Raw genomic sequence first — 20,093 nt, 5'->3', positions numbered from 1 at the left:
AGCGAGTGGAAATACGCACGGCATATGAGGTAAGCATCTAAGTTCTTGCTGTTCTGCTTTAGTTTGTGTATAATTACAGTGTGGGAAGCAAGCAAATAGAGTTCGACTTACCAGATCTTGATATATTCAAAAGCTCCATGTAACAACTGTTCAGGCCAGTGTAAAGTTTAAAGTGCGACGCAATGAGCGCTTGTAGGAATCATGCTTACTTGTCTTGTGAAAATATCAAACATCACCGACTGTCGTACCGTACCGTACCGAAAATATCAAACAAAACCCGGCTGTCGTAAAAGTCTGCTCTCAAGTCCTGAAACTGCCCCAAACTTGGTGGCCTTTGAAGACAAACTTCAGCACTATTTACTTTGGACAATGTTCGAAAGACTTTTCTCATGCAGCTTAATGCAATGGCTTGAAGTTTTTCATGTGGGTCGTACATACTAAGTCAAGCTAGATTCGTATGTGTCCTCTCCGTTCATTCGTTCGTCGGAGGTCTCTCCCCCACCCGCAACACAAGGGCAGTGTCCAAAGTCATTTCCTTTTCCTTCTGTTCAATGTTGTATCTTATATCCTTCCCCACTTCCGAACACTTGATGCATGCCGATGACATCTAAATGTGTCTCCCAAACGCTGGTCTTAGTGTTCCTTGACTTCAAACTAAAGTTCATTACCCACTTCGAACTTAATGCCTTCTCTGGTGTTTGGTCCGCACTCGACTCCATTCGCATGTACACTTGAACCAGCCAACGAGATCTTGCCGAACGGGTCCAGTCATCATATCCTTCCGGCCCACACGCTCTGCTCACACACACCGCATAAGATAGTCTTTGAAAATGGTCCTGCCGTTCGAAAATAGCGAGTGCATTGTCATCCTGCCTCAGCATAGTGCAGGACTCATACCCGTAGAACTACCGGGTGTATCACAGACGGACAAAAAGAAAAAATAACAAATAAGGTGCCGCAGCTTAAACCCAACTTCCGAACCGGTATCTGCAATAAACGGAGATAGGTTATCCGTCAAGCACCTACCTTAACATCAGACCAACAATCAAGCCCATTGAGGAAGCTGTGAGGTTGCGTCCTTAGAAGAAAATGTCACTAATTCCGCTTTCTTCGCAGAGCGGTTGGGTGGCAGAATGTTGTATGCTAAACCACTATCAAGAACTTGACAAACTTTACCAAACACTCAATTGAAAATTTCAACAAATAGTTAGCTCAAAGTTTTTCCGGATCACGGTTTTCTGGATTGCTGGAATCCGGAGTACGAGAAGTGATTTCAGAAGGAATCAATACACGCCCTACCGTCCTTTAAGTAAGGGCATTTACCCTGTCCAGAGGACGATTTCCACCGCATAAAAAGTGCATTAGAATGACAGTCGGTGGAAAAGCAAACGATACGCCATTAGCCGTGTTGTACAACAGCGAGTTTTGATCATTATTTTTCTTGTGTGTTTTTTTTCTCTTTTTCTTAGCTTACTAGCCTAGTAATACGGTCAGGACGTTCTATCGGAAGTTAAAGAAATCTCGCTAACCAGCCTACTATCAGCCAACAACATTCAAGCAATGATATCATATTACAAATAATGTAATCGTACACCGTAAACCGCATCATACAGCCGATTTAAAGTGAGTGTGCATGAAGTGCTTTTGTAATCATATGTCTAGTCGACAGTGTATGTTTTATTGTTTTTATTTTGATTTTTTTTCAGCAACAAACTAAAGAAAGACAGAGAAAACATCCCCGAAACCGGAAATGGGCAGCCAGGCGTCTAGTATTTCGCAGAAAATTTTGCCAGCCGATACGGTCGATTCGCTACAGTTTGAGATCAAGAAGCAGGTACACATATTCTCCGAAATCAACAATCTCGCCTACGAAGACTTCCAGAAGTGTCTCGCCGATCTGAACCGGCTGTAAGTACTCCGTGTGCTTTTTTTTAGATTCATGAATCTGAATGAATCTGAATCTCTATTCGAAAGATTTGTGAATTTTTCATGATTCGTGACCCTCGGAAAAATCACGAATCTTTAAAGATTGACAAATCCTTTGGAAGTCGATTCTTGAGTGGAATGACTCTTCCTAAACGATTCGTTAAGCACAACAAAACTTCCACGTACCGTTTACCCGACAGGTCACGGAAATGTCTCGACCCGAACGGGAAGCAGCTGGTGTTTGCGGTCAAGAAGGGTTCCGACAATTCCATCCTCTGGAAGCGCACCGTCCGTATCGCGTGCGTCAAGATTGATCCGGCTACGAAAAAGATCGACTGCTTCAAGCTGCTGACGCTGCAACAGTTTCTGCAGGTGTTCCGCACATTCCAGACGAACCTGCACGCGATGGTGACGGTCGAAAGCCAGCGAATACATAGTCCCGGCTCGAGTCCGTCCCGTTCGAGCGGTAGCGGCGATACGGACATTCCCCCGTCCAAGCGGAACGACGTCGCAACCGACCGGCCGGGCCCTAGCGCGACCCCGACAAAGCAACCGGACATCTCACCAGCTCCGCTGTCCGCGTCCTCTTCCTCCTCCGGGTTTGTCTTTCCCGACTGTACGACCGCCTCGATACTGATGGCACAGGTCGACTCGATTGCCGGCCAGCCCGAACCGGACGGTGACCATCCGGACGAGTGTTGCATCTGTTTGGAGCGCAAACCGGAAGTGTCGCTACCGTGTGCGCACAGCTACTGTATGCCGTGCATCGAGCAGTGGAACATCCATCAGAAAACGTGCCCAATCTGTGACGAGGTGCTGGCCAGCACCGACGATACCTGGGTACTGTCCGAGATGCCCGAAGCGAACGAGGTGAGCGAAGAGATATGTGCCACACTGCTGAAGCTGTCGATCGAGGCAAACGGAGAGGAAGAGGGTGATAAAAACTGGTTGCGCCGGATGTTGGATTTGTGATTTGTGCAGGTGGAAGGTTGTGAGTAGGTTCGTGGAGGAAAGTAAGGACTCATTGCGTTTAGTTTTTTTTCTGGTCTTATTAAATTTTAGAAACCGACTTGAGCATACAATGCTCACAAAGAAATGTTACAAATTTTGTTGGGATAGGCGTTACATTATTTCTTTTGTGACAATCTGTTGGCATTACTTGTCCGGCGTGATCTAAAAGGTTTATTCCAAGAAGACGGAGATGAAGAACAGGAGGTATCTGCATGTGCTCGCATCGAATGCCACTGTGTAGGGAAATAGTTAGCCCGAAGCAAATTTCGAGCGTACTATAAATATCCTTTAAAATCCTACATTAACAAACTAAGTCAGTTAAGTCTTTGCATTAGATTATTTTTTTTAACTACGATGGGTAGTGAAGGTAAGTTGCGTTTGTTGCACATTCGGGTGGTTAGGAATGGGGTGGGAAAAAAAGTGAAAACCCAAATCCCTTTTTCTCAAAGTTTGCAAAACGTGGTGGAATCAAAACGGTTACAGACCAGTGAAGAACAAAATTAAAAGAATTCGCAGAAAATTAGTTTCATTTTTATATGTCTCTTTTATTTTCTTATTTCTCTAAATAACTAAATACACGCTGTCATTATGAAAGTAAATGTATTGGTTAAAAAATCGTAAATAAAGTATTGCAAACGTAACAATAAAGAAAACTATTCTAATACACACACAAACACACAAGTACGCGATATTTCATATTTTTGCGCACAACATACCCCAAAAAGGTGATAGAGAGAGAGAGAGAGAGAACAGAGAGAAAAATGCAATCACAATGCATGTGCGTTAAATTAAATGTACTTAAAATTTATTAAACACGTAGGGATGATGAAAGATGAGAAAGAACCTGACCAACAAAACGCCCTTATCCTTCCCATGCCACAGTGCGATGCAATCGTTTAGCTACGAACTGACAAAATGGTTAAAAAAAAAAACACACAGACTAGATAGACTAAATTCCACAAATAGTTTTTCTTTAAGTATTTTGTAGCTCATCCTTTTATACTTGATACAGTGACACCCAATCACATAAGACCACTTTCATGTCCACTTTTGAAAAAAGCTGATTTCGACACTTCCACTACTTTCGAGCCTTCCGATGACAGGATTCACCAAGTCGTTAAGTCCAGAAGGAGAAAAAGTGAACATTTTCGAAAAATCATATAGCTTTAAGTAAAATAAAATAGCTCCTAAACCGTTAAACAAGCGTTACTAATTACAATTGCGACTACACGACAATTCGGGGATCAGTACACTGATGTGCAGTTCAATCGCTACAAACGAGAGCATCTCTTTTAAAAAGCTTCGAAAGAATTTGATAGCATTCGGCATTTGAAAGCATCGGATAGTGTTTCTGCCTCATAAGTCTACCAAGCGAATGCTATTTTCCGTGTTGGGTCGTGTTTTGTTTGGTTTCTTCTAACAACTATTTAAAATAATCGCACCAGATTTAGAAATAAATAATTTGAGATTATGGTTTTCATACTGATTAAAACAAACAAACAAAATATTGCTACGATTTCATCGTGGAACGTGGATTGTTCAGAAAGAAGCTGCATGTAAAAGGGTACCTGGTCCATAACTAACTTTTCATCCTATTACTTGATACACGTTGCAACGGTATTTAAAATTAATTGTGGGGGAATTTATTGCACTGTTGCTTTCGGTAAGCTAATGTAAGCTGAGTTAAAATTCTTACTTTGGTCCCAACGATCGTCCCAGTCTATGCTCCCATGCCCCCATCTGTCCCAATAATTTTCAATATTAACTCTTGATTCGGCGTGCACTGCGGAATCAATTAAAGGTTACCCCCAGATTTCTCCGGAGTCTACCGGGGGTTGAATGTCTGATTAAAAAACCGAAATCACTATCTTTAGGTAGGTCGATAACCGACTATTGGTCCTAGATAGGAAGGCCCCAAGTTAAAGCAAATGGTCTTTGTACAATATATTTATGATGCCAACTGTTAATAAAACCAACACGAGGAAACATGCAACTGTGCTCAGTTGAGCTTATTAACAACCTCTCAAATTGTTTTTGATACAACCCCCACCCCCTCTCGCTAAAAGGTCCGAAACTATTACGGAGTAAACTTAGAAATATCTCGGAGTCGGATCGAATTAATCTGACTCCGGGGAAACATGACTTGAGGATAGGACTACCGACATATGCGTCAGATCAATCAGAAATCAGCTCCCCAAACATCTTCCTTGACCAGTATGTGTGCGCGCACACTTGTGTGTATGAGTGTGCGACTGCTACTTAAAAAAAAACTAATGCTTATTCACTAAAGTGCCGTTCAGGTTGCGCCGGAGCCCACCATAACGCGATGGTGGAGCACAACACACGCACACACACACGGCATGTCCATACTTACTGTGCCAAAAATATTCACGAGGATTAAAAACTCTCTCACTTCCTCTTCGGTGCCGCCGCCTTTTTGCCACCCGATTTGCGCCGCTTTTCCTCCTCCTCCATCCGCATATCCTCCAGATCTTCCAACAGTCCTATCTTTTTGCTGATGTACTCTTCGCGCATCTGCTGCGCGTACGATGACTCCATATTATCGTCATCATCGTCGTAATACTCATCCCTGTAGCGTGATTTGTCGTAACCGAAGATGTCCTTAATGGCGGACGAATAATCCTCCTCGCAGTCATCGTCGTCGATGAAATCGTCCATCTCACTGTCGTACTCGCTGTCGCTGTCGATGACGCGCCGCTTCTTATTCGGTACGGGCCGTCCGGCACCGTCCCGTCGCTTTACCGACCGCTGCACATCGGGCGGTGGGAATTGGCGCGTTTGTGCTGCCGGTACGGGACGCTTGGAGGGTACGGTGGTCGCAGCCCGCAAACTGCTAGCTGCCGGCTGTTGCTGTTTGCCGTTGGTCGTTTTTGACGGTGCGGGAGCAACCGGTTTGGCGGATGATTTCCCATTCACCGTCGCCGAACCGGGTCCCGCGGAAGACATCGGTTTTGGAAGCGTATGTGTGGATTTCCCATTTAGTGGAGGTGTTAATTTTTGGACCGATGTGTTGGTGGTGCCACCAGAGGAGGATGATTTACTGTTGGGACGTACGATTGTAGTAGGCGTTGATTTCGCTACCGATGGTGTCGGGATAGGCTTTTGTGTACTACTTCCGGTGGATTTCGTCGGTCCGGTGGAAGGTTTCGCTTTCAGCTCCGGCATTGCTGCTGAAGGTGTTGGCTTGGGCGCTACCGAAATCTGTTTATCGGCAGCAACCGGAGGAGGTGTGGGTTTGCTGGTCGCCTCCGGCGGCTGTCCATCCACGTTTCGCTTGGGGATTTTAAACTGTGCTCGAGAATTGTTACCGAAGGATGAACTTTTCCCACCGGAACCGGAAGTTGCTGGTAGGGGTGGAATCCCCGGCAGCTTACCGGCCGCACGCAGCGCATCCAGCCGTGCCAGCTTCCGTTGCTTCTCCTGCTCGGACAAACTTTCGTCCTCCTTCACCTTATCCCGCAGCCGCTTCATCTCCAGGAATGCTTTCCGCTCCTCGTACTCTTTCTTTTCCTTGCTCGTTAAAGGCCGTTCCGGTTCGCGCTTTTTCGCCGACGGCATCTCAATTTTGATGGGTTCGAATTGTTTCGTTTCGGCTATCTTTAATAGGGTGGAGAAATTGGGTGGTGGTGGTAAGTTCGGTTTGCGCACTGCCGGCTTCCGTTCCTCGCTTGCGACTCCTCTCGCTTGTTTGCTAGCATCGTCCCGTTTCGACGGGACCGATGATGGTGAGGCTGGCGGTAGCTGTTTCAGCTCCGGCACGGCACTCCGTTCGTCATCCAGCTTGGAGGTACGTGTTTTCCGTGAGCGTGGTGCATGCTGCTCTTCCTGCTCCTTCACAATTCCGTTCCGTACGCGGGCTTTGACGCGGGCTAGCTCCTCGCTCGACATGCTGCGCTTCTTTGCCTCGGAAAACAACGATTCGGTCGGTGTGTTTTTGTACTTGTCCATCATCTTGGCGTAAAACTGGGATGCGACCGCCGACGTGTAGCCGTAATCGTCTTCGAGACTTTCCGTCCCAAGCGCACTTTCCTGCGCATCGTTTGCATCGTCCAGCACCGACTTGTTCGCCGACTTTATTACCTTCAGCATCTTTTCGATCTTTCTCTTATCCTTGCCACCGCGCTTGGCCATCAGTTCCTGCGCTTTGCGATGTTTTTCCATCGCTTTCTGGCGCTCCTCTTCCTCCCGTTTGGCGAGAAAACGTTTGATATTATCCGACAAGCTTTTCTTCTCTGTGGTGACCTTTGTCGGTGGTGTTAAGTTGGCCGGATAGCCGCGTCCCTGTATGGTGGGAGGAGAGGGGTGGTGGGGAAATGAGGTGACGAGTGTGGAGAAGCACAAGGAAAAGAAGGCAATGTAAGTAATGGCCCACGCACACATAAACACAGACACACGCCTTTCTGGATTGTTCTGGAAAACGTTCCGGATGAGGAACGAACCAGTTTGCAAGCTTTCGAGCAAAAAACTTGCCTGGTTTTTTTATTGCCGGCAAATTACTGGCGATCGTAAAATCGAACTTACCTCCTTCGCTGTCTTGGCACTCTCCGAGTTTTGCTTGGCAATGTTCAAGATGTCGCGGTAATCCATTGCTGCTCGGTAGATCTGTTTGCGTTGATTGGGTTGATTTGATGAAAAATTGATTTAATTTTGCTGTTCAATGTTTGTAACAATTCGTCACCGGCACGATCGTTCCGAACAAAATGGTAACCACTTGTGCGCTAGGAACAAACCATGCCGGCTTCTTACAGGTGTAGAAACTACAATAAAAGAAAGTAGAAAAAAACAATCCCACCGTCGTCGATGTATCACATTCGTTTGGCACGGTTGGCTACAATCTCTGGTTAGCACGAGCTCGCAGGCTAGAGCAGTGAGCTATAACAGTCTGTGCTTCCAACACGAGACGGTATGCTACTTAATGATCAGCAACTGGGGTTTGGCGTTGCGAATTACTATATTGGTCTACTACAACGAAAACACTTTCACCGGATAGTGGACAATTTTCACAATAACGGTTGATTGGTGTTATTAGCTTTTAGAGACCTGGAGCCTTGGTGAAAGAACAGCAGCTGGTTAGCACTGCACCTCACAGAAAGGTGGCCCTTTATTTACTTCTGCCACTAGTGGTTGTGTCTGTCACGCAGTTTGTGCAATGTTGACGTTTCCCAAATACCCATAGGTCGGGATAGACGACGTTAGTCGAAATCCCAAATAACACCCCGAAGTTTTGCCGAAGTCTACGCACACTACTATAATTCTCATTTACCCCCTTGCATTCAACGCTAGCAGTATGAAGGCGAAGGCCTGCTTGCTTTCTTGCTTAGTCCTGTAGGAGAATAATCTACTCAAAACGGAATCGAAAGCGGGATCAGGCGTATTCGGGTGCCCATTTTAGAAAAACCGAATATTAATTCAAAAACCCATTCCAAAAACAAAATCCCTAGAGTGTTTTTTTTTATGTTTTTCTTTTGGTCTGTCCTATCCCTAAACTGTTTACTACTTCGTTTACTTGTTAAATGATTTTTTTTCCATGCGAAGAATGGTTTAGGTGTAAGCAAGGAACTGTATGCAAGTTGGACTCACCTAAACAATTACCAAATCAACATAAATATTTTTAACTAAGTTTTTTGCGTTACTCTGTTTACTTTTATCAAAATGACAAAGAAAAAATAGTGGTGAGCATTTTCAATCATTATAATTATCAAACAAAACCATAAGTAAACAGATAATAATCCTTGTTCTTGTGAAGGGAATATTAAGACCATTAATAAGGTCAAACAAATTACAATACCTATTCCTAACCTCGTTGAATCAACTGTGAAGAAGACGATAACATCGAAAAGAGGAAGGAGTTACCAGCACATCTTTATTTCTGTGTAAACAGCATGATTCCATCCTCTTCTGTTTCATAATGCTGCGCACTCTTCATAATGTTATTACTGTGTAGAAACTTTCGTGTTGTCGGCTTGGTTCAGCAGAGGTATGACATTATGAAGAGCATGGAGCATAACGAAGCAAAATGGGATCCAATGATGCTGTATACACAAAAATGAGCAAATGTGCGTAATTCGTCCTTATTCGTGAACCGGATTCGAAATCACGAATGCTTCATGACTTTAGGAATGGGTATTGTAATCATAGGAAATCACGATTACAAATCTTACAGTGAAATAGAAGCTTGAACTTTCACAAAAAAAAATAAATCGCTTAAGAATAATGTGGGCGTGCATTTGATTTTTTAAGAACACAAAATTTTAAAATAAGATAAAATGCTTATTAATTTATAAATTATATTATCTTTTACGATCTTTGTTCCAAAGCTTCATATAAATATTTTCACTCGTATTGAGGGTGCAGCTTTAAATGGTAATTTCTAAATTTCTAAAGCCGGTTTGCCAGATAGATGCCGGTTTGAAAATCTGAATTCTGCATACATGATTTCGATTTCATTTTGGGTGGTAATTACCATTATATTCATATTTATATTTATTAATATCTGGCAAATGGAGTGCGAGGTATTGTTTTTGTCCCGGCTTGATGGCAAACAGCACAAGAAAGCAGTTAATTTGTCTTTTGTGATTTTTTGAGCGCACATATTCACGAAAAGCTATTGTCTTATTCAAATTTTAAATCGGAATACAAAATCTGACAAAGGTGTTAGCACACAAGTGGATGGCTCGTTTCTGTCAAAGGACCTTAATGGCAGATACAATTAAAAATCACTCGGCAAAATAATCTCCCTTACAATAAACCTTTTAATATTAGATATACCGATGTGTCTAGGAATATTCGAGGTATGTGGAGTTCTCTGGTCCGCATTTTCCGCCTCTGGCGGGAAGCTACTGTAACACAAAATTGGGCAATTTGGTCAGCATATATGTTACTTGGGACAATCAGAAAAAAATGCTGTCATTTTCGATGGCTCAAATGTAAATAAATACACTTCTGTAGCAATTACTGTACCGGGATCATCCTCCCAAAGAGATGAAGATGAAGAAGACTTCTGTAGCAGCATAAACACGAGAAACAAAAACTCGATATAGAAACGGAAACTAGTACCTTCTACATCTACTAATTGCAACGAAAGTGGCACCCTTGTAAGCATCTTTACCGCTCAGTACATTAAAAGCAAATCGTGACCTAATAGAATGCTTTATTTGGTAGCCTGTGTGCCTACATCGGTACGGTTGGATTAGGGCTCTCTGTACCCTAATTGCCAGGATAGTGTTTGGGAACTGATTTTACCCATGGCAGGAAACAGAAACATTGCAACCTATCTAGAAATGGACAACATACGGGACGACCAGGACCACGATGCTGACAGTTTGGAAGGTAAAAAACGCTGCACAAAAAAAAATTCACAAGGCGGCGTAGGAGATCATTATAAACCCATTTTCCGTTTTAAAGACACGGACGAAGCGAGCGAAAGTGACATGGTAACTGGATCGACCAGCACCCGCCACCACAGCGTTGACGAACGACTCGAGATTAAGGAGCAGATGTACCAGGACAAGCTTGCCAACCTTCTGGGCCAGTTGGAGCTATGCAAGCAGGGTAAGCACCCCGAATATCTCAAAATTGTCGAACGGTTGCAAACCGAGCTGGACGATCGGTTGCTGTTGAACGAGGTGGAGCGGGACTATCTGCTTGCCTGTGCCGAGCTTGACTGCATCCTGGAGCAGGCGGCCGCAGAGAAGGAGTATGAAGAGAAGAAAGCCGAGTTGATAGAGAACCTGATTGCCGATCTCGAGGATCAGAAGAAGATGATCGAGCACGAGTTTTCCACGATGGAGCTGAACGGGGACTTGATTGACATGAAGCCAACGGTAACACGGAAGTTGCGCCGCCGGCCCAATGAACCACTGCCCGTGCCGGAGAAGCGCCGCAAGCCTACCACGAATCAGCTCACATTTCTGCTGGAAGACAAAGAGATCGAGCACGATTTGAAGCTAATTGCGCGCAACAAAGCTAGCTCCGCTAGCCGTGCGGCAGCAGCTCAGCACACTATAAATGAGGGTGCGAGTGGTAGCGGGAGTGCCGGTACGGCGGGCAGAGGCGTTGCCTCTGTCGGTATGAATTTAGCGGACCAGAATGGAACACCTTCGGAGGGCTACGGTAGCGGAACGACTGTAAGTATTCAAATCCTTCATATCGCAAAAAAAAACAGATTTTTATATTTTTTGAATTATGCTTTTAATACAATTTTCAATTGTTAGCCCTATTTTCTATTAACACCTACCAGTGTAGGTTATATATGTTGTATGGGCGTTGGTATTTCGTCGTATTATAAAACCTAGTATTTATTTGGTCGATCTAATAACATTTAGTTGAGATTTTAAACAATTCTGCTTCCTGCAATTTTTGCACTTCTAAAGCTGTAATCCCCTTGCATCTACGACAAGCAATAAGATTCGCTGGCCTAAGTTTTTATTTGAAAATTTGGCAATCTTTGTGTTGTAAATCTTATTTATTTAGTTTGGATCAGCCGTAAAAAAAATCATGTGCTTTTGTTCTGTAATTTAGTGGAATTCTGACAGGACTTCAAATGAAGTCTGATGATAAATAAAATAATGATAATTTCATATTACATTTTTGCGTAATCTCTCGTGTTTTTTTAACCTTATGAATGACAAATTCATTCTTTGGTGATCAATCGCTTTAATTTGAAGATAAATAATCTTTTTTTTGTAACAGGAGAGCTTGTTTTAGAAGAGATCGAGCGCATGATCGGAATACGGCTACGTTTGATAATACTTTTGCCAGACTTTTGGGGGAAATCACAATACCCATGTACCACATTTTGTGGACTAGAGATTCAGATTGTTTCATTCAAATGAAAGATTCATACAAATTCATGAATCAGATTCACCCAACACTAATTGTTTGTCCTTATTGCACTCAAATTAGGGTCCATCGGCGGGTGGACAATCAAACCAGCTGGCGATAGATACTCGCATCGAGGACGGTAAACTATGGTACGAGCGGCGTTGGTTTCATCGTGGCCAACCAGTACATGTCGAGGGTCGGGACATTTCACGCTTTGCAGCCAACATTTCGGCCATCGGGGTGGAAGCGATCTGCGTGAAAAAGACAACCGACGGCCAGAAGGTGCGCATCTTTCTGTCGCAACTACGCCGTGGCAAGGTATCGATTAAGCGACGTGCTAATTAGTGCATTTCATGTAACATGCTACGTTGGTGTGTTCAATCGAGGCTTGCTGGAAGCTCTCCCGAAGCTTGGTTTGTTCTGTTGGAAATGGATTAGTAATATTCGCCTGATCGTATGAATGAAGGTTTTTCTTAGCACTGCCTAGATTACAACCATAAATCTACGAAATACTAGCAACTTAATCTATGATGGGGTGGTCCGGTGGTGACAACGACGCCGGTCTTCATACGGCAGGACCGGGGCTTAAATCCCATCCGGACCGTTCGTGAGGGGACTGATTATCCTATCTATTTAGTACCCCATTCGATGACCGGCCTGACCTAGCAGGTCGTAGGGCCGGGACGAAGGAGAAGAAGAAGAATCTATGTATCTTTTTTCCTTATCTTGACGAGATATTAGCCCTGAAGTTGGAATGTAAGTAACTATGTGTATAAATAAATTTCTTCTCGAGAAGCTACGCGGCGAAAAGTATCGATTGTGTGTGTTTTAATTCTTACTTACCTGTCAGGCTTTAAAATGGTTCCGCGGATTCCGTGGATTGATATGTCCCTCAACCAATTATTTCCCAAATTTACAGACCAATTCGACTGATTGCTAACTAACGAGTCCTCAAGCGGATTATTCTTTCGAGAAAAAGATTTAAGAACGTGCGCCAGTAAGACGGATCATTACAAAAACCTCAATACGGTGTAGAGTAGAGAAGGGAACTAGAATCCGGATCGGACCGATACGCGGCTATCCGTGAATACGGTTGAGAAAGAGAATCCGGATGCCGTTGAATGAAATCCCTCAAGGGAGATTTTTTCCCCCAACACTACTGCACAGCAAGACTCAAAGATTCAGCAGATTGCTCATGTCATAAAAATGTAATCAAACTATTTGGACCCAATGGAACCGGTAGGAATCCAATTCCAGCTCGATGGTTGAAGTTGGTGGTCGCCAGGGGCCTCGCCGGTCAGGTGGGCATCGCTCTATTCTGCGAAGTTTCACCGGCTGGTGGGGGTCTCAGTTGCCTCCGCAACGATCTGACCAAATAATGCTTTTTCCAGCCTACATATCTTATAACAATTAGAATGAATAACAATCTGAATTTGTTTTCAAGTAAAGGTATTTTTCTAAACTCTTAATATACTTTTCCGTACTATTAAACGCCGCTCGATGAGCTATCCCGTGCACATACCACCCAAGGTAACGTAAATGTTAATTCCCCAATTGACAAATTTGCCTTAATAACCATTACTTTTTACAGATGTTGTCAATATGATCGACTATAGAAAACGGATGATACGATTTTAAGCACCCTTTAGGGCGTAGTCACACACACACACACACACACACACACACACACACACACACACACACACACACACACACACACAGCCCGCAACAAACCGAAACGAAAAATCAAATTTGACAGAAAATAACGTCTTTCTGTGGTTGTTCTCTGGTGAAATACAATTTTTTGGAAGGTGTTGATTATTCCGGTCAAACCGCACAGCACACAGTCAAGGAAGCGTGTTACATTGGGATGTTTTGGTTGTGTGTGTGTGTGACTGTTTCCTTATACCTACGGTGACAGTTGGACAGCATACTCCGCCGAACGCCCGTCATTATTGCAGTTGTTGAAACGGCTGTAAGCAGAGTAGTCATTCTGAGTGTAGCGTGAGTGTTGTACCCAAGCCAACCATGGCGCAGAATACAGGGGACAAAGAAGGAGCTGAAAACCTGAACAATTCATCAGGTAGGTTACATTTAAGGAGTAGCTAGAATTAAATTGCTCTTCATAACCATAACTCGTAAACATTTGGCTAGCTGTTGGTGAAACAGTTTTTCAAAAGATGACACAAAAAAAACAAAAGCGACTGCACAAAAAAAGTCACAAGGCGGCGTAAGGAGATCATTATAAACCCATTTTCCGTTTTCCAGACACGGACACAGCGAGCGAAAGTGACATGGTAACTGGATCGACCAGCACCCACCACCACAGCGTTGACGAACGACTCGAGATTAAGGAGCAGATGTACCAGGACAAGCTTGCCAACCTTCTGGGCCAGTTGGAGCTATGCAAGCAGGGTAAGCACCCCGAATATCTCAAAATGGTCGAACGGTTGCAAACCGAGCTGGCCGATCGGTTGCTGGCGAACAAGGTGGAGCGGGACTATCGGGTTGCCTGTGCCGAGATTGACTTCATCCTGGAGAAGGTGGCCGCAGAGAAGGAGTACGAAGAGAAGGAGGCCGAGTTTTACAAAAACCTGATTGCCGATCTCGAGGATCAGAAGAAGATGATCGATCCCGAGTTTTCCACGAAGGAGTTGAACGGGGACTCGATTGACGTGAAGTCAACGGTAACACAGAAGCTGCGCCGCCGGCCCAATGAACCACTGCACGTGCCGGAGGAGCGCCACATGCTTACCACGAATCAGCTCTCATTTCTGCTGGACGACAAAGAGATCGAGAACGATTTGAAGCTACTTGCGAGCTTCAGAGCTAGCATCGCTAGCCGTGCGGCAGCAGCTCAGCACACTATAAATGAGGGTGCGAGTGGTAGCGGGAGTGCCGGTACGGCGGGCAGAGGCGTTGCCTCTGTCGCTATGAATTTAGCGGACCAGAATGGAACACCTTCGGAGGGCTACGGTAGCGGAACGACTGTAAGTATTCAAATCCTTCATATCGCAAAAAAAAACAGATTTTTATATTTTTTTGAATTATGCTTTTAATTCAATTTTCAATTGTTTGCCCTATTTTCTATTACCACCTACTCGTGTAGGTTATATATGTTGTATGGGTGTTGGTATTTCGTCGTATTATAAAACCTAGTATCTGTCGATCTAATAACATTTAGTTGAGATTTTAAAAAAATTCTGCTTCCTGCTATTTTTGCACTTCTAAAGCTGTAATCCCCTTGCATCTACGTCAAACAATAAGATTCGCTGGCCTAAGTTTTTATTTGAAAATTTTGCAATCTTTGTGTTGTAAATCTTATTTATTTAGTTTGGATCAGCCGTAAAAAAAAATCATGTGCTTTTGTTCTGTAATTTAGTGTAATTCTGACAGGACTTCAAATATCTCATAATGATAATTTCATATTACATTTTTGCGTAATCTCTCGTGTTTTTTTAACCTTATGAATGACTAATTCATTCTTTGGTGATCAATCGCTTTAATTTGAAGATAAATAATCTTTTTTTTTTGTAACAGAAGAGCTTGTTTTAGAAGAGATTGAGCGCAAGATCGGAATACGGCTACGTTTGATAATACTTTTGCCAGACTTTTGGGGGAAATCACAATACCCGTGTACCACATTTTGTGGACTAGAGATTCAGATTGTTTCATTCAAATGAAAGATTCATACAGATTCATGAATCAGATTCACCCAACACTAATTGTTTGTCCTTATTGCACTCAAATTAGGGTCCATCGGCGGGTGGACAATCAAACCAGCTGGCGATAGATACTCGCATCAAGGACGGCAAACTATGGTACGAGCGGCGCTGGTTTCATCATGGCCAACCAGTACATATCGAGGGTCGGGACATTTCACGCTTCGCAGCCAACATTTCGGCAATCGGGGTGGAAGTGATCTACGTGAAAAAGACAACCGACGGCCAGGAGGTGCCCATCTTTCTGTCGCAACTACGCCGTGGCAAGGTATCGATTAAGCGACGTGCTAATTAGTGCATTTCATGTAACATGCTCGAGGCTTGCTGGAAGCTCCCCCGAAGCTTGGTTTGTTATGTTGGAAAGAATTAGAAATATACGCCTGATCGTATGAATGAAGGTTTTTCTTAGCACTGCCTAGATTACAACCATAAATCTACGAAATACTAGCAACTAAATCTATGATGGGGTGGTCCGGTGGTGAGGGTGACAACGGCGCCGGTCTTCACACGGCAGGACCGGGGCTTAAATCCCATCCGGACCGTTCGTGAGGGGACTGATTATCCTATCTATCTATTTAGTACCCCATTCGATGACCGGCCTGACCTAGTAGGTCGTAGGGCCGGGACGAAGGAGAAGAAGAAGAATCTATGTATCTTTTTTCCTTATCTTGACGAGATATTAGCCCTGAAGTTGGAATGTAAGTAACTATGTGTATAAATAAATTTCTTCTCGAGAAGCTACGCGGCGAAAAGTATCGATTGTGTGTGTTTTAATTCTTACTTACCTGTCAGGCTTTAAAATGGTTCCGCGGATTCCGTGGATTGATATGTCCCTCAACCAATTATTTCCCAAATTTACAGACCAATTCGACTGATTGCTAACTAACGAGTCCTCAAGCGGATTATTCTTTCGTTAAAACAGATTTAAGAACGTGCGCCAGTAAGACGGATCATTACAAAAACCTCAATACGGTGTAGAGTAGAGAAAGGAACTAGAATCCGGATCGGACCGATACGCGGCTATCCGTGAATACGGTTGAGAAAGAGAATCCGGATGCCGTTGAATCAAATCCCTCAAGGGAGATTTTTTTACCCCAACACTACTGCACAGCAAGACTCAAAGATTCAGCAGATTGCTCATGTCATAAAAATGTAATCAAACTATTTGGACCCAATGGAACCGGTAGGAATCCAATTCCAGCTCGATGGTTGAAGTTGGTGGTCGCCAGGGGCCTCGCCGGTCAGGTGGGCATCGCTCTATTCTGCGAAGTTTCACCGGCTGGTGGGGGTCTCAGTTGCCTCCGCAACGATCTGACCAAATAATGCTTTTTCCAGCCTACATATCTTATAACAATTAGAATGAATAACAATCTGAATTTGTTTTCAAGTAAAGGTATTTTTCTAAACTTTTAATATACTTTTCCGTACTATTAAACGCCGCTCGATGAGCTATCCCGTGCACATACCACCCAAGGTAACGTAAATGTTAATTCCCCAATTGACAAATTTGCCTTAATAACCATTACTTTTTACAGATGTTGTCAATATGATCGACTATAGAAAACGAATGATACGATTTTAAGCACCCTTTAGGGCGTAGTCACACACACACACACACACACACACACACACAGCCCGCAACAAACCGAAACGAAAAATCAAATTTGACAGAAAATAACGTCTTTCTGTGGTTGTTCTCTGGTGAAATACATTTTTTGGAAGGTGTTGATTATTCCGGTCAAACCGCACAGCACACAGTCAAGGAAGCGTGTTACATTGGGATGTTTTGGTTGTGTGTGTGTGTGTGTGTGACTGTTTCCTTATACCTACGGTGACAGTTGGACAGCATACTCCGCCGAACGCCCGTCATTATTGCAGTTGTTGAAACGGCTGTAAGCAGAGTAGTCATTCTGAGTGTAGCGTGAGTGTTGTACCCAAGCCAACCATGGCGCAGAATACAGGGGACAAAGAAGGAGCTGAAAACCTGAACAATTCATCAGGTAGGTTACATTTAAGGAGTAGCTAGAATTAAATTGCTCTTCATAACCATAACTCGTAAACATTTGGCTAGCTGTTGGTGAAACAGTTTTTCAAAAGATGACAAAAAAAAAAAAACAAAAGCGACTGCACAAAAAAGTCACAAGGCGGCGTAAGGAGATCATTATAAACCCATTTTCCGTTTTCCAGACACGGAAACAGCGAGCGAAAGTGACATGGTAACTGGATCGACCAGCACCCGCCACCACAGCGTTGACGAACGACTCGAGATTAAGGAGCAGATGTACCAGGACAAGCTTGTCAACCTGCTGGGCCAGTTGGTGCTATGCAAGCAGGGTAAGCATCCCGAATATCTCAAAATGGTCGAACGGTTGCAAACCGAGCTGGCCGATCGGTTGCTGGCGAACAAGGTGGAGCGGGACTATCGGGTTGCCTGTGCCGAGATTGACTTCATCCTGGAGAAGGTGGCCGCAGAGAAGGAGTACGAAGAGAAGGAGGCCGAGTTTTACAAAAACCTGATTGCCGATCTCGAGGATCAGAAGAAGATGATCGAGCCCGAGTTTTCCACGAAGGAGTTGAACGGGGACTCGATTGACGTGAAGTCAACGGTAACACAGAAGCTGCGCCGCCGGCCCAATGAACCACTGCACGTGCCGGAGGAGCGCCACATGCTTACCACGAATCAGCTCTCATTTCTGCTGGACGACAAAGAGATCGAGAACGATTTGAAGCTACTTGCGAGCTTCAGAGCTAGCATCGCTAGCCGTGCGGCAGCAGCTCAGCACACTATAAATGAGGGTGCGAGTGGTAGCGGGAGTGCCGGTACGGCGGGCAGAGGCGTTGCCTCTGTCGCTATGAATTTAGCGGACCAGAATGGAACACCTTCGGAGGGCTACGGTAGCGGAACGACTGTAAGTATTCAAATCCTTCATATCGCAAAAAAAAAACAGATTTTTATATTTTTTTTGAATTATGCTTTGAATTGAATTTTCAATTGTTAGCCCTACTTTCTATTAACACCTACCCGTGTAGGTTATATATGTTGTATGGGTGTTGGTATTTCGTCGTATTATAAAACCTAGTATCTGTCGATCTAATAACATTTAGTTGAGATTTTAAAAAAATTCTGCTTCCTGCTATTTTTGCACTTCTAAAGCTGTAATCCCCTTGCATCTACGTCAAGCAATAAGATTCGCTGGCCTAAGTTTTTATTTGAAAATTTGGCAATCTTTGTGTTGTAAATCTTATTTATTTAGTTTGGATCAGCCGTAAAAAAAATCATGTGCTTTTGTTCTGTAATTTAGTGTAATTCTGACAGGACTTCAAATATCTCATAATGATAATTTCATATTACATTTTTGCGTAATCTCTCGTGTTTTTTTAACCTTATGAATGACTTATTCATTCTTTGGTGATCAATCGCTTTAATTTGAAGATAAATAATCTTTTTTTTTTGTAACAGAAGAGCTTGTTTTAGAAGAGATTGAGCGCAAGATCGGAATACGGCTACGTTTGATAATACTTTTGCCAGACTTTTGGGGGAAATCACAATACCCGTGTACCACATTTTGTGGACTAGAGATTCAGATTGTTTCATTCAAATGAAAGATTCATACAGATTCATGAATCAGATTCACCCAACACTAATTGTTTGTCCTTATTGCACTCAAATTAGGGTCCATCGGCGGGTGGACAATCAAACCAGCTGGCGATAGATACTCGCATCAAGGACGGCAAACTATGGTACGAGCGGCGCTGGTTTCATCATGGCCAACCAGTACATGTCGAGGGTCGGGACATTTCACGTTTCGCAGCCAACATTTCGGCAATCGGGGTGGAAGTGATCTACGTGAAAAAGACAACCGACGGCCAGGAGGTGCCCATCTTTCTGTCGCAACTACGCCGTGGCAAGGTATCGATTAAGTGACGTGCTAATTAGTGCATTTCATGTAACATGCTCGAGGCTTGCTGGAAGCTCCCCCGAAGCTTGGTTTGTTCTGTTGGAAATGAATTAGAAATATACGCCTGATCGTATGAATGAAGGTTTTTCTTAGCACTGCCTAGATTAAAACCATAAATCTACGAAATACTAGCAACTAAATCTATGATGGGGTGGTCCGGTGGTGAGGGTGACAACGGCGCCGGTCTTCACACGGCAGGACCGGGGCTTAAATCCCATCCGGACCGTTCGTGAGGGGACTGATTATCCTATCTATCTATTTAGTACCCCATTCGATGACCGGCCTGGCCTAGCAGGTCGTAGGGCCGGGACGAAGGAGAAGAAGAAGAATCTATGTATCTTTTTTCCATATCTTGACGGGATATTAGCCCTGAAGTTGGAATGCAAGTAACTATGTATATAAATAAATTTCTTCTCGAGAAGCTACGCGGCGAAAAGTATCGATTGTGTGTGTTTTAATTCTTACTTACCTGTCAGGCATTAAAATGGTTCCGCGGATTCCGTGGATTGATATGTCCCTCAACCAATTATTTCTCAAAATTCCAGACCAATTCGACTGATTGCTCACTAACGAGTCCTCAAACGGATTATTCTTTCGAGAAAAAGATTTAAGAACGTGCGCCAGTAAGACG

At 43.8% G+C, this 20,093-nt stretch overlaps 7 protein-coding genes and 1 pseudogene across 7 annotated transcripts in view; 6 read left to right on the top strand and 2 right to left on the bottom strand.

Moving 5' to 3' along the window:
* The window catches only part of LOC126559830 (DNA damage-regulated autophagy modulator protein 1), a 399,963-nt gene that overhangs the window by 193,068 nt on the left and 186,802 nt on the right, over window positions 1-20,093 (bottom strand). The window lies entirely within an intron of this gene.
* The window catches only part of LOC126560583 (uncharacterized), a 499,122-nt gene that overhangs the window by 403,862 nt on the left and 75,167 nt on the right, over window positions 1-20,093 (top strand). The gene's annotated exons all lie outside the window — the stretch shown is intronic.
* Window positions 1-20,093, top strand: part of LOC126560131 (BTB/POZ domain-containing protein KCTD8) — a 346,716-nt gene that overhangs the window by 254,132 nt on the left and 72,491 nt on the right. The gene's annotated exons all lie outside the window — the stretch shown is intronic.
* On the top strand, window positions 1,737-2,902 carry LOC126559401 (RING finger protein 141-like). Its single transcript, XM_050215557.1, has 2 exons — window positions 1,737-1,908; window positions 2,127-2,902. The coding sequence occupies exons 1-2, from the start codon at window positions 1,751-1,753 to the stop codon at window positions 2,896-2,898; spliced, it is 930 nt and encodes a 309-aa protein (XP_050071514.1). The 5' UTR covers window positions 1,737-1,750; the 3' UTR covers window positions 2,899-2,902.
* On the bottom strand, window positions 5,347-7,548 carry LOC126556356 (protein SPT2 homolog). Its single transcript, XM_050211623.1, has 2 exons — window positions 7,480-7,548; window positions 5,347-7,239 (listed from the first exon to the last, which is right to left on the bottom strand). The coding sequence occupies exons 1-2, from the start codon at window positions 7,543-7,545 to the stop codon at window positions 5,347-5,349; spliced, it is 1,959 nt and encodes a 652-aa protein (XP_050067580.1). The 5' UTR covers window positions 7,546-7,548.
* LOC126559028 (sin3 histone deacetylase corepressor complex component SDS3-like) lies at window positions 10,203-12,126 on the top strand. The gene is made up of 3 exons (XM_050215131.1): window positions 10,203-10,287; window positions 10,363-11,084; window positions 11,863-12,126. The coding sequence occupies exons 1-3, from the start codon at window positions 10,203-10,205 to the stop codon at window positions 12,124-12,126; spliced, it is 1,071 nt and encodes a 356-aa protein (XP_050071088.1).
* Window positions 13,810-15,798, top strand: LOC126563458 (sin3 histone deacetylase corepressor complex component SDS3-like). The gene is made up of 3 exons (XM_050220106.1): window positions 13,810-13,864; window positions 14,050-14,771; window positions 15,535-15,798. Exons 1-3 carry the CDS (start codon window positions 13,810-13,812, stop codon window positions 15,796-15,798), a joined length of 1,041 nt encoding a protein of 346 aa, XP_050076063.1.
* On the top strand, window positions 17,449-19,440 carry LOC126563447 (sin3 histone deacetylase corepressor complex component SDS3-like; annotated as a pseudogene).

This window comes from Anopheles maculipalpis, chromosome X (genome assembly GCF_943734695.1).
Source record: "Anopheles maculipalpis chromosome X, idAnoMacuDA_375_x, whole genome shotgun sequence".
Lineage (NCBI taxonomy): Eukaryota > Metazoa > Arthropoda > Insecta > Diptera > Culicidae > Anopheles > Anopheles maculipalpis.
Note: the sequence above shows the minus strand (reverse complement) of the source record. Positions and strands in the feature narration are given on the sequence as shown.